Genomic DNA, 14,056 nt, shown 5'->3' with positions numbered 1-14,056 from the left:
AGTATAAACCAACTCCGAATCTCAAAAATTTGCTCTTTTCCTTTTCCTGGCCTTTCGCCACCATAGAAACACGTCTGGTAGGCTGAGTTTTCACACTGCAGCTGGGTGCTGTGATTATGTAGACGCAGCCTCTGTAAATTCAATGGCGTGTTGCTGGCTGTTCAATGGCTGGTGAGATTGGTGCCCAGGGAAGTGGGAAATGGGCCACCGCAATCAGAATGTGGCCCCGGAACCTGCTCTTCGTTCTGTCTCACGCCTTCTCTCCTACACACCTGCTTCTGTGTTCATCGCCAGCTTTCTGCCAACTCACTGGCACGCTCTTTCTCCTCCCACTTCCCCTTGAGAAGAAACCCGTTTAAGAGAGAAGCGCCATCATCCTAGACTTGAAGAATGGTGGGAACCGAGTATGTGATGCGCCACTCTTACCACCACTGTGGACGAGGTGTGGGAGAAGGGGCAGCAGAGTTGCCTTCAGGGGCCTCTTTATCCAGCAAGGGAAGCTGACCACCTGGAGCTAGAAGACCTCAAACGGCCATCGGCCCCTACCTGCAGGCAGATTAGTGCATTAGCCACCCAGGACCAAGGACAGTCTTCCCTCTTCATAAGGACCCTTGGCAGAGGGCTGTCCAAGTTGTTCCGGTCTCACACCTCACTGTGTAAGTCACGAGTAGCTGTCATGTGTGGATTCCCTCTGGGGCAGAGGAAAGAGTGCTGTTCTGTGGGCCAGGGAAACTGAGTTTGATAACCAGCTCTGCACCTGACTAGCTATGGGGCCTTACCAATTCCCTCTGCCTCCTGGACCACCTCCAAAATGGGAAAATGGCAAGCAAGAGTTCCGATAGCTTCTGAAAGGCTAAATCACTATAAACCCGTGAATCTCTTATTTTAAAATCTAAAACAACAAGCCAGTGTAATTGAAATAGAAAAAAAAAATGTTTTCAGAGCTGCCTCTACTACAAATATCTTAATCTCAGAGAGCCCCTTGGAATTGTGTATTTTGAGAGTCTGTGCATTTGGGTAGGAGAAGATTAAAACTTCAGATAGGTGTATGATAACCACTCCCCTCCCCCCCCAAAAAAATATGAAAAATAAAAAGAGGTTCAGAACCTTCCTCCAAATAGAGATTAAATGTACATCACCCTCAGTGACTCCCGGGTTCCCCAGCCCTGAATATCACGTTAAAGTGATTATCAAGGGGAGAAGTAGGAAGCCCTCGATGCGGGCTCCTGGACAGCGGTAGAAGAAGGCATCGGGCTTAATTTTTCATCTCCCTCTGTCAATGCTCATTGCTCTACCACATGTCTACGAGTTGTATGACCTCGGGAATATACAAACTCACTCTAAATCATGGCTTTCTCATCTGCCGGTAGAGAATGGTTACGCCTCCCTCGAAGGGTTGTTGTGAAGAAGAAAGGAAAATGAGTAAATGCTTGGCTAACAGAAGGAGCTCAAATACTAGTAGTTGAGGGTCCCAAATTTTACTAATTTGAAGACAGCTTTGTCTATAACAATCAATCCACCCCTTCCTCAAATTTAAATTGGTATGGTCACTATGGAAACAGTATGGAGGTTCCTCAAAAATTAAAAATAGAACTACCATATGATCCAGAAATCTCACTTCTGGGTATATATCCAAAGCGAATGAACATAGGATCACAAAGGGATAGCTGTACTCCATGTTCACTGCAGCATTATTCACAATAACCAAGATATGGAAACAAAGTGTCTGTCCACTGATGGATGGATAAGGAAGAAATGGTGTATATATACAAATGGAATATTATTCTGCCATGAGAGATAGATATCCTGCCATTTGCAAAAGCATGGATGAAATCTGAGGGCATTAGACTAAGTGAAATGCATTAGACAAAAAAAGACAAATGCTATATGGTATCATCTATATATGGAATCTAAAAAAGCCGAATTCATAGAAACATAGTTGAGTGTTGGATACCAGGGTTTGGGGGAGTCAACTGGGGAGATGTTGGTCAAAGGGTACAAACTTCCAGTTATAAAATGAGTAAATTCTGGGAAGATAATGTGCAGCATAGTAACTACAGTTAATAATACTATATCCTGTATTTGAAAGCTGCTAAGAGAGTAGATCTTAAAACTTCTCACCACAAAAATAGAAATGGTAACTATGTGATGTGATGGAGATGTTCGCTAATGCTATGATGGTAATCATTTTGCAATGTATAAGTGTATCAAATCAGCATGTTATATAACTTAAACTTACACAACGTTCCATGTCAATTGTATCTCAATGAAGTTGGGGGAGGGGGAATTCACCCCCTGCCGTGCTTCCAGGCAAAGGTTGTGACTCAGTGGCTAAGTGCTCAACTTCGGATAGACCTGCGGTTGGGTTCAATTCCCGGCTCTTCTCTTTGATGGCTGTGTGGACTTGAGCAAAGACTTAAACTTCGCTGTACCTCGGTGTCCCATCCACAAAATGGAAAGGATGATGACAATAGTTCTTTCATAGGGCCGTGAGAAAATGAAAAGCATACTTAGAACACTGCGCGGGACATGCCAAGTGTTGGATAAATGTGAGCTAACACGAGGTGCTCCCTCGGCGTCTTTGGCCCACGCCTTCGCCCCTAAGTGCCATCACCCAGCTTCGGGAGTGTGTCCCTGCAGATGAATGTCCAACAGCAGAAAGGGGGGAAAAATCAACAAATAATCCAGATTCCCCAAGTCACTTCCCCAGATGCCTGGAGATCTGTTACCCCTCCCCCATCACCACCACCACCACCCTCACCCCCAGATAACCCACCAACTCCTTCCTCCTTTCTTTCAGGTCTTGTCTCAAATATCACTTCAGTGACATCCCAAGCACTCATTTAAAATGTCAAATGCACCCCGCCTACAGCATTTTCCACCCCTCGTTTGATGTTCTCTGTGACACCTGCCAGCACAGGACACACCTCAGAATTCGCTTACTTTTTTAATTGTCTGTTCCCTCCCACCGGAACATAAGCTCCTGGATGGCAGGGTCTTTGTCGGCTTGGTTCCCGTTGCTACGCCCACAGCGCCTAGCACAGAACCCAGCGCGGGCGGGCCGTGGGAACTCAACAGTCTGTTAAGTAGACGAGGAAGGTCTGAGTGAATGAGCGAGTGAGGAGAAGCCTTACTTTTATTTCCACAGGGAGGTACATGATGAGGGTCGGCCTCAGATCTGTCTCAAGTCTCTCACCTGCCTCACCTGCTGTCTTTCAGGTGCTGCACAGGTTACATATCCCTCTAGATCTAGGGGCTGACTCCAGACGCCCCCCCCGCCCCAATTAGAGGTAAGCACCCCCAGCCCACTTTGGAAAATGAAGAGCGAATAGGAGAGGAAAGAACCCCCAGGTCCCTCCGGGGTGGGGGACAGGGGAATCCCCACGCTCAGCTCGCTCTTCCAGCCGCGCGCCCCGCGAGCCTCGCCCTGGGGTAGGGGGGCGCGGCCGGCCTGCGGGCCCACACGGTGCCGGCGTCGGGGCTGCGGGCGCCTTCGCTGGGCCCGCATTGCCCCCTAGTGCCGCGCGGAGTCAGGACGCCGGGTTCCCCCGCCTGATGTCACCGCCGTGCAGTCAGCCCAGAGGCGGCTCATTGAAAGCAGACCCTCCTCGGCGCTGGCTGGGCGGAGGCGCTGCTGTCTGCAGACCCGCTGCGGGCCGGGCCGAGCCCGGCGCCCCTGCTCTGGCGGCTCCCCCGCGAGCCGGGCCGGCGCGCCTGACGTGGACCATTAACTTGGAGCTGCCGCCTCGTCCCCTCTCTCCTCCTCCCTCTGACAGGCAGGCAAGCGAGCGGCGCGGTGCAGGAGGAGACGCGCCGCCGGGCTGGGCTGCTCCGGGAAGATGAGTCCTCGCCAGGAGGGCAGCTCTGGGAAGACGACCACCATGGGGAAGGCAAAGTTGCAGGGCAGCTGAGGAGCCTTGGCCGCAGCCCTTCCAGCCCTGTCAACCCCCTTGGCTATGGAGGGCGGACTCTAAAATGAATCCCGACCTGGACACCGGCCACAACACATCAGCACCTGCCCACTGGGGAGAGTTCAAAAATGCCAACTTCACGGGCCCCAACCAGACCTCGAGCAACTCCACACCGCCCCAGCTGGACGTCACCAGGGCCGTCTCCGTGGGCCTGGTGCTGGGCGCCTTCATCCTTTTTGCCATCGTGGGCAACATCTTAGTCATCTTGTCCGTGGCCTGCAACCGTCACCTGCGGACGCCCACCAACTACTTCATCGTCAACCTGGCCATCGCCGACCTGCTGCTGAGCTTCACCGTGCTGCCCTTCTCCGCCGCCCTGGAGGTGCTGGGCTACTGGGTGCTGGGCCGGATCTTCTGTGACATCTGGGCCGCCGTGGACGTGCTGTGCTGCACCGCCTCCATCCTGAGCCTGTGCGCCATCTCCATCGATCGCTACATCGGGGTGCGCTACTCCCTGCAGTACCCCACGCTGGTCACCCGCAGGAAGGCCATCTTGGCGCTCCTCAGTGTCTGGGTCTTGTCCACCGTCATCTCCATCGGGCCGCTCCTCGGGTGGAAGGAGCCGGCGCCCAACGATGACAAGGAATGCGGGGTCACCGAAGAACCCTTCTACGCCCTCTTCTCCTCCTTGGGCTCCTTTTACATCCCCCTGGCAGTCATTCTGGTCATGTACTGCCGCGTCTACGTCGTCGCCAAGAGGACCACCAAGAACCTGGAGGCCGGAGTCATGAGGGAGATGTCCAACTCCAAGGAGCTGACCCTGAGGATCCACTCCAAGAACTTTCACGAGGACACCCTCAGCAGTACCAAGGCCAAGGGCCACAACCCCAGGAGTTCCATAGCTGTCAAACTTTTTAAGTTCTCCAGGGAAAAGAAAGCAGCCAAGACCTTGGGCATAGTGGTCGGTATGTTCATCTTGTGTTGGCTACCCTTCTTCATCGCTCTACCGCTTGGTGAGTGGGGGACCGGCGGAGGGGTGCTGGGCGCTCTCTGGTCTTGGTACTGATGAGCCCACTGTAAAGTTGTTTGTGGGTCTTGTTTTTATATGCAGTCTGTGTATGTTTAGAGATTGGAGAATATGGTTTGTTCTGCAAAGGCTTTGCTTTGCAGATTGGGGAGCTGGCTGAGAACCAACTTAGGCGTTAGTGGAACAGGCTAAGGTACTAGTCGCTGGAAATAGAACCAAGGGAGGAAAATCGGGTGTGCAGAATGACTCATTCAACGGCCTCGGTTTAATAATTAAAAAGGCCACTGGACTTGAGCATCACACCAGCGTTATTTCTGTAGTAGTGATGTGCAGGCTAAGGCAGCGTCACGAATGCAGCATACAAAGTAGTTTGTAGTCACCGCAGACGCGGCACTGGGGAAGCAGGGAGGCAGCTCTCACACAGAGGCAGTTTTCATTCAGCATTTCAGGGCTCTTGCAGAGCCCCGCGCTGCTCAGGAGCCTTGCAGAAGCTGCGTGCTCCCCTCCTCCCTTCGCCGCTCGCCGTCACCCCAGTGCTCTCCCTTCATTATGAGTTAATAAGAGCATTTTACAGACACACAGCCCCAACAGGCCCTTAAGTTATCTAAAACCTGAGATTTGAGAGAGAAGGAAGACCAGAGGGTCACACGTACTCAGTTTTCACCCAAAAGTGTTCCTAACTCTGGGGATTTATGAAATACCCAGAATTAAATTATAGTTATCCCTCACCTTCAGCTGCCAGACACCAAATCCTGCTAGGATGAAACTGAGTCCTTCCCCTCCTATAAAAACATGTCCATCTTCTTTTGCTTGGTGGTCCTACTCAGTTGTTCAAAAGGCTGCCTGACTGATCTCTTCTAAGGAAGGAGAGATCTGGTTAGGAGGCAGACCTAGAAGAGGGTACTGTGACATGCTGTCCACATGGCCTGGAAAACACTTGTCCCTCCTCTAAGGCACTGATCTGCTTTGATTTCGTCTCCTATCCTTGGGGAACACTTCAGAAAATGAATGGAGGGAGGTGATCACGGCGAAGTCATGTGCTGTGATGTCAGAAGAGGTAACAGCTGCTCCATGCCATGGACCACTCATGTCTGCAGTCACACCGGGGACTCAGAACCCGACACAGCCAAATCCTTCAAGTGGCCGAAATTCTGAAGGCACACTGCTTTCAAGAGAAAGAAGCAAATGGAAGGAAAGCAAACCGATATGAAAACTTTCCATTTAAAAAGATGAAGACGAAAAGCTGTTTAACCTCTCTCCATGTCGTCCTTTCTAAGGCAGGCTAATGCTTGTCAGAAATCTTGTCAGTGTGATAAGTGGAAAAGGTTCGAAGTCTGCCCCCAGAAGTGATCATATCCCACTGCAGAGCAGCTTTCTTTCCTTCCCCAGGTCTTAGGGTCCTTTTTCAGGCTCTTTGGGTTAAAGTAGACCACAGTTCACATTACATGGGGCAAGACACAGTGCACTGTTGTACACGGAGATCATTTGGCCACTTATTAGCTAAGTGACCTTGGGAAACGACCGCTCCTCAGCTTCTTCATCTATAAAATAGGGCTAAATACTATTTGTTCCATGGGATTTGCACTAGTGCATGAAGAGGACTTAACACAGTGTCTGGTGCACAGCAAATGCTCAAGGAAAATTAGCAATTAGTACTACAAAGCAAACCCCAGTCACCCCTCAGCTATAATTGTGTGTTTTCTCCTCCTCTACTTATTTGCCAACCCCACACCTGTTACTAAAGGCTCAGAAGAGAACTGGGCCTTTTTTCCTTCTGCTCCTGCCCACTGGCCTGCAGAGGCTATGACCAGAGTATCCTCAGGAAGATGGTCCCAGCAAGTTGCAGGGATGGACCAAAGATACAGGCTTTCACTGTAGGAGTCAAGAAAACAGCCCCCAGTAGATGGAGAGGCTGCTAGCATGCTGAAATGGCAGCAGCACTGCTTCGGGGATCAGGAGCGATCCAGCACCCACGGGAGCCTTCACGTCGGTTAGTTCTGTGCCCTTAGGCCCATTGCTTTACCTCCCTGGGCTTCAGATCTCACTTTCAGAGAGCAGGAGTGTTGGACTAGATCAAGGGCTCACCATCTGTAATAAGGATCAGAATCATCTGCGGAACCTGATAAACATTCAGTTTCTTAGGCCTGACCCACAGAGATTCTGACTCAGTAGGTCGGATGGATCCCAGGTGATTCTGAAGAGGTGGTCTGCAGACAAGGCTTTGAGAATTGACGGTCAGAGAACCTCTCGGCAACCACCAGCCTCCTGCTTCCTGGAGGCCAAGATTTTAAATACTGCAAAGCTTAGAGCTTCCCCAGCCGCAGGGCGATGTGGGGTGGTGTGTCTTGTCTCTGGGTCCTGCTCTTCAGGCCCACCTTCAGTTTCTCCTCACTCACATTCTCTCCACTTTTCCTTCCTTCCCTTTATGCCTTTCTGAGACCTTATCCCCCTAACATCTTGGGTCCTTGGCTTCCATGCCATAGAAAGTAAGACATTCTTGCCACCACGACACTATCAGAGCTTGTTTCTCCTCTGCTTGCCATGGAAACTCTCTGCCCATCCATGCCGTTATCTTCTGGAGATCTCCCAGTGTGCTCTCCCTGAGCCGACTCCACCCACATTCTTCTCCCCTGGCGACCCTACAAGCCTTGGCAGGTGGGGAACACAGACTCCAGGCCTTGGGTTTGCGGTGACTGAAAGGTACGCAAGAGCTTCAAACAGAGAAGGTGCTTAATTAATGTGTTCTTAATGATTTAGCATCCAAACGAAACCCGAGATGTGGGTTTCTACTCCCTCTGAGTTCAAATAACACCCAAATAAAAGTAGCATGATGTAGAACAATAACTCCTTTGGAATCTGAGGAAGCTTCCAAATTCTAAATTTTCCATGAAGGACTGTTCACTCATAAGGGGAGAAAACAGACCAGGGGGAGACAGGGGTTGGCAAACAGACGAGCAAGGAGGAGTAACTTCCAACGGGCAATGGACTCTCAGGGCCCTGGATGGCTAGAGATTTCCATAGCCATGTTTGTCTTCTCCCTGGGAGAGGAGGGTTGGGATTCCTCCTGGGAAGGAGGGAAAATAGCCGTGCCCCCTGCAGGGTCCTGCTCAGGGTTTCCATTTGTTTACCTTCCTCCTTTATTTTTATTTTTGTGAGCAGGGTTGGGCTGCCTGCAAAGGGGGGGGGGCTCTCATCTCCTGCAGAGCCCCCCCCCCACCTGTGACACCCTCCTTACCTCCTCCCCACACTTCCCTTGTGGCCCCAGACCAAGCTGGGATAGGGACCAGCTCGCACTTACTTGGGAGCAGGGATGGGTTCCACCAAGCAAAGATCTCTTTATTTGACCCCTGGAATCAGGCCATGGAGGGACAGGAAATAACTAGAATGTAATATGGTAGCATTTCTACTCGATGGGCCATGTGCAAGAGGTCCAAGTAATCTTCAGCCGCCTGGCATTATAATGAAGGCCAGCACTCACCCTCCTGGGGAAGGCCTGGTCAGGGCCTCAAGAGGTGGCTGGGCTTTTGAGGGAGGTGCATTGTTTTGGGGGGAAAGACAGGGAGGGAGGGATGACAGGAAGTGCCGGGCAGCCAACTGGTAGCTGGGCATAGTACGTTGTTTAGAAAACACTGGAACCTTGCCTCGCTCCAAATCTTTCTTGTCTTTTAAAATGCTGAAAGGCACCAGGAAGCCATTATTGAACTAACTGCTTTCCCCTCCAAATAAATGAAGGTCAATTTCAAAGAAACAGTTGTGCTCTCTATAGTACTGGAACCAAATAGGAATTCCTCTCACCATTGATTCGTTTCTGCAGTATTCTCATTCAAAGTGGGGCTGATGAATCCCTACCTTCCTCAAGAGCATGAGGAAGGGCGAGGGTCTCAGAGATGACTCAGGAGAGAGCCACCTCCATAAACACAGACTAATCCTCCAGCTCAGAGGTTTCAAAACACAGGGATTTGAGTTGCTCACAAGGAAAGTAGTTGGTTTGAGTTACAGGAAATTTTTATACACAGGGAATCCTTCCTGGAAGGGAGAAATTCTACTGAAGAAAAATACATTAGACCATTTATGAAATCATTAATCAAGACTTCCTAAAAGCCCCTGCTATGTGCTAAGCACTATATAAATCACTGGGAGCCAAAAAGAAACATGGCTCCTGCCTTCAGAAGGCTTACAGCCTGGTGAGATTGTGTTATCATGAAGCACATCCTATGGGCCAGACATTCTATTCGGCCCTGTACAGACATTATCTCATTAATCCTTAAGCTACCCTGACAGGAAAGAGTAATTGCTTCCTCTCTTCAGATGACTATACTGAAGCTCAGAGAGGTTAGTCTTCTTACCCAGTGTCACACAGCAAGTAAATGATAGAGCCAAGACTTGAATCCAGCTCTTTCAGAACAGGCGTGAATCAGTTGCACTGCACCCAAGAGAAGTCTGGCCTTTTTGCTGTCCTCCAGGAACCCAGAGCCACCTGTCAAAAGCTGGTATTGCATTTCTGTTAAAAGCCCTGCCTTTCTTCTGCTCCCTGTTCATCCCTGAAGAGAGACTCACCCATAAAATGTCAGGGAAGTTCATTCACATTCTAGCTCAGGGCTAGATTTTCTCCATACCTCCTGCACTGTGTAATATGGGGTCTCTCAAGAATTTTCATCACCCCCAGCGAGAAGGAAAAAGTAGGATCTTGCCCTCATCTAGGACTCGAGCTCTGTATCGTTAATCATTCATTCCTTCATTCACTCATTCATTCATTTACTAAATAAGTCAGTATTTATTGCATGCCTGTTATGTCTAGGCATTGTGCTAGAAATAGAGCGATCAGAAGAACAGCTATGTTCCATGTTCTCATAAGATTGAGGTCTAGGAGGGAACACAGATCATTTGGAAAACACATGCACACAAATAAACATCTATGCCAATTGTGATAAGTGGCTTGAAGAAAGGGGGTTAGATGCTATTAGAAGTCTATGACAGGAATCAGTATATCATAGGGGTCCCCAAGTGACATGTAGGCAGAACTCTGAACAGTTTGGAGGAGCCAGTTCAATGAAGGGGGCAGGTAGAAGAAGAGGGCTCTGGGCAGAAGGAAGGGCACCCCTGAGAGTTCTGAGGCAGGAGCCGGTGAGGAACTGGAAGGGCCTGGGGGACAGAGAGGAGGCAGGCCTCAGTCGAGGCTGGAAGTGTGGGAAGAGGCCAGAGGCCAGGCCTTGTAGGAACTTGAAGTCACATTGAGGACTTCAGATTTTATCTTAAGTTGTATTGGCGACTACTGAAGGGTTTGAAACAGAAGACAGATAAAATCTGAATTAGGTCTTTAAAAGACAATTCGGGCTGCCGTGTGGAACACAGACCAGAGATGGAGCCGTTAGGAGGTCACGATCCCGGGGAGAGCTGAGGGTAGCTTAGACCAAGCCGGTGGCGGTGGAGGTGGAGAGAAGTGGACAGATTCAAGGACATGAGGATGGATGGGTTATGACGTAGGATGGTTAGTGAGAGCAAGAAACGTGTCTGCAATAGCCCTGAGGTTTCTAGGTGATGGTGGTACCATTTGTTGAGATGGAGAATATGGGACCAGAGCTGTGGCGGGGGTGGGGGGAGTGAGGGGGGTTGAGGGGCGTTTCTGAAACACATGGCCAAGAGAATTTCTCCCAAGATCTTCCTTGGACCCATTCATCAGGGCCCATAGGATGCCATACTAAGAACGATCTTCCAGACAGTCCTGTGAGTTGAGTGGTAAGAATGACCCAACCCGAAAGCGAAGACCCATGACCAGCAGCTAACCTAGCTGCTCATTAGACGCGTCTGTCAGGAGGGCTGTTTTAAAAAGTGTCGATTCTTGGGCCTCACTGCAGACCGATGGTATTAGACTCTCTTGTGACGTGGCTGAGAATCTTGACTTTTAACAAGTCTCCCAGGTGATTCTTATGTAGCCAGCAGCATAGATAGCATGGGTGCTCCCTATGCCCAGGAGCCCCTGGTAGCACGCGCCATGGAGAGCAGAGAAAGCTTAATTAAGCTTCCTGTAATGCAGCCAGAAGCATCCCAGTCCTGCCCAGCCCCTTGAGCCAGTCCATATGGAGGAAAGCAGGAAGGTTGGCAGGAGGGAGAGGGAATTCTTTACACTCGAGCCCCCCGGAGAGGAGGAAGAAAATGAGCGCTGTGGAGGCAGCATCTCCAATGCACCAGGTGCAGCGCTCGACCCTGAATGTTCTGTGTCGCTCGTAGCTCTCCCAGCCCCTCTGCAAGCGAGCTGTGTCATCCCTGTGCTTGTAGGTTAGGGAGCAAGAGCGCAGAGAGATCAGGTAGTTTGCCCAAGGTCACACAGCTAGTAAATGGTAAAGTCGCCGAAACCTTTGGCACTCAGTAAACGTTTGTTATCATTTCTGTTGTTGCTACAGCGCTTCCCAAACATTTGTCTGGTGCCCGTGGGTGATAAAATTTGTACTGGCTCACGACAAAATGAGAAAAAAAAAATTAGGAAAGTTCTGTTTTTCCAAATGTATTTAATGTAAATGACTGTCCTTTCATTCTAAAAACTATTTGGGGACACTGAAATAGCATTTTTTTTTTTTGTTGGAACGATGGTAGTAAGTGGTAGCGATCGTTATGCGTGTGTGTGTGTGTGTGTGTGTGTGTGTGTCATGTCTTACTTGGCAAAAGTCTTGGAATCGTGGTGCACGCCATGGTGATAGGACACAGTGAATATTTCTAGCAGGCAGCAGGGAGGAGGGAGGGATGGGCTGCAAAGCACAAAAGAGGGAATGGATGTGTTAGCCCCAGCTTTGCCGCGCGATCCGGAGGCCCTGGGCAGAGGGACGGCGAGAGCGAAAGGCCATGTGTGGAGGGAACGCCATGCTTGTCGGGTACGACAGGAGGAGGGGCCGTTCGTGAAGGAGGCCCCGGTCCCGCTGGGGCGCCGCGGGCCACGGCAATGCCAGTGGGCGCGTGTGCAACCGCAGAGCCATCACAGAAGAGCCTGTTAAGACCTGTAATGCAGGAGATGCCTTCACCTGAGTATGTGCAGGGCTCATAAAAATAACGGATGGCTGCCAGGCCACACCGGGAAATTGCTTTCTTCCAGGTCTGCGGGATGCTTCTGCAGTCACAGTGCTCCCTGGCCATGTCTGATAATAATAATACTAATGACTACCATCTATTAGGTCTGGCCGCAAGCCAGTCTCACTGGGCTGCACCAGGCTTGGGGGACTTTCCGTGCATTTTGTCATCCACTCCTCTTCTAGTCCCTATCTTATAGATGAAGAAACTGAAGCTTAGAGAGATTGAGTGGTTTGCCTCAGGCCACCCAGCCGATGAGTGATAGAACCTGGATTCACATCTAGGAAACCAGATAATGCTAAACAGTTCATCACTGGGGACACCCTAGGCCTGAGGACTGAGCCCTGAGTTATGGAAGCCCAGGAAGAAACTGGGGAAACCAAAGCCAGTTCCGAAAGGGGGAAAGGGAGGGCAAGGGGCTGCCTGTCGTTCAGCTACGTTCAGCCACCGAGAGGCACCGCATCCTGGTGAGGACATAGGGTGTATGAAAACAATGGGGTCTTCCCCCAGCAAGATAAGTCAGAATTTCTCTTTTATTATGGGTACTCCAGCCTTTTTTCAGCTTCAATTTCTTATTACTGTTGTCACATACATTTCTAAGGTTTTTTAAATCAAATTTAGGGAAACAACAAATTTGAATGACTTTTTCGCAGCGTGGTTTCTGGCTGCATACATTTCAGACTTTGATTCGCCTCCGCCACCCACGTGTGGTCCCGGCACCACAGGACTCCCTCCCGTCAGGGGCCAGTCTCTGATCCTGCCCCTCGATGTCACTAGGTCGGGTGAGTCAGCATCTGGACAAGGGAGTATTTCTAGAAGCTGTTTTTCCACCTTGCCCTAACTCTGGCTGGCGATGACCTAGCTATGTAGAAAGAAAAAACTGCAAACCACATGCGTATATTCAATAGGATCTAAATAAAAATGTACTTTAACTCTTAGTTAGTTCCCCCAAACACCCTTGTTCCCTACACTAACACCCATGACGGGAACTATGACAGAGGGGAGTCAGAGTGGAAAGAGACGGTGGCCCTAACCAATCTCGGTTAATAGATCTTACTTTTGAAAACTTTACGAAATCATACAACCATGAGGAAACAGTGCTGGGGTCTGTCCCAGGGCACCAGGGGTCCCAGGAAGACAGGGACCCTGAGACTGAGTAGGTGCCCCTCGCGCACACCCAAACACCACAGGGCCGCTTCTCCCTAGCAGCCTCCTGACCCATGGGCTTCCCTCCCACCCTCTCTCTCCAAGCTGTGAACGTCTCATAAGCAGCAATTACATCTTTCCTGTCTGCCTAACACGAGGACTCACAAATGAGTGACTACACAGCGCTGTGAGTTCAGCAGGATTATTAAGAGCATACTCTAACGCAAGTAGAATTATTTTCCATTTCCCAAATACACTTTGCATTTTCCTTCCCCGGTGCTTTTGTTCATACTGTTCCCTCTGCCCGGAATACTCTTCCCATACCTCTGAATATCCGAACCCTGCCCACCTGCAAACCCCTGGTTCTGTGGACACCTCTCTCATGGTCTTTCCTGGTTCCTACCCCATTTCCTGGCAGAGTTCGGTTCCCTTACAATAAGCTTATGGTACTTGTCACATTTGTCCATGGGGATCAAGACTGATATATGCACATTTGTAGCAGTGACCTGGCTGCAAACCCCTGGAGGGCAGGGTCCAGGTTTGCCTCCAAAGGCTTGCCCTCCCAGCCCAGAGACATGCAACTAACAGACCCTCAGTAAATACAGCAATCAAAGCTACAATGCAGTGTGCCCAACTTCACCTAGAATTTGAAACTTCCAACAGCCCATCAGATACAAAGTATTGTTTTGCTCATGTTATAAAAGTGGAAATGGCTTAGAGGGGCTAGGTGACATGTCCATTCCTTAAAACCACAAGCACAATGAAAAGAGCCTAAGATGGGGAGGAGAGAGAACGTGGGCCCACAGCCTTGACAGTCCAGAGAAAGATTAGAGAATGAAGTAGACGTCGATTTAAAGAGGAAAGATGCAACTTCGCATGTGCATTTTTTGTGGGAAACAGAAATTATTGTAAG

The 14,056-nt window shown here is 50.0% G+C and overlaps 1 protein-coding gene across 6 annotated transcripts in view; it reads left to right on the top strand.

Annotated features, from left to right (window-relative positions):
* The window catches only part of ADRA1B (adrenoceptor alpha 1B), a 456,726-nt gene that overhangs the window by 388,658 nt on the left and 54,012 nt on the right, over nt 1-14,056 (top strand). For 4 of the 6 annotated variants that reach the window (XR_004952030.1, XR_004952031.1, XR_004952029.1 and 1 more), the window contains exon 1: nt 3,576-4,924. Coding sequence is in view for 2 of the 6 variants with exons in the window: in XM_016167049.2 (XP_016022535.2) it covers nt 3,976-4,924 (949 nt within the window). In the remaining 4 variants the exon portion in view is untranslated. Of the gene's footprint in view, nt 1-3,219; nt 3,291-3,575; nt 4,925-14,056 lie in introns of those variants that run through there. The other 2 variants (XM_016167049.2, XM_036224615.1) reach the window with 1 other exon arrangement.

Source organism: Rousettus aegyptiacus, unplaced genomic scaffold (genome assembly GCF_014176215.1).
Source record: "Rousettus aegyptiacus isolate mRouAeg1 unplaced genomic scaffold, mRouAeg1.p scaffold_m13_p_7, whole genome shotgun sequence".
In the NCBI taxonomy this organism is placed as follows: domain Eukaryota; kingdom Metazoa; phylum Chordata; class Mammalia; order Chiroptera; family Pteropodidae; genus Rousettus; species Rousettus aegyptiacus.
Note: the sequence above shows the minus strand (reverse complement) of the source record. Positions and strands in the feature narration are given on the sequence as shown.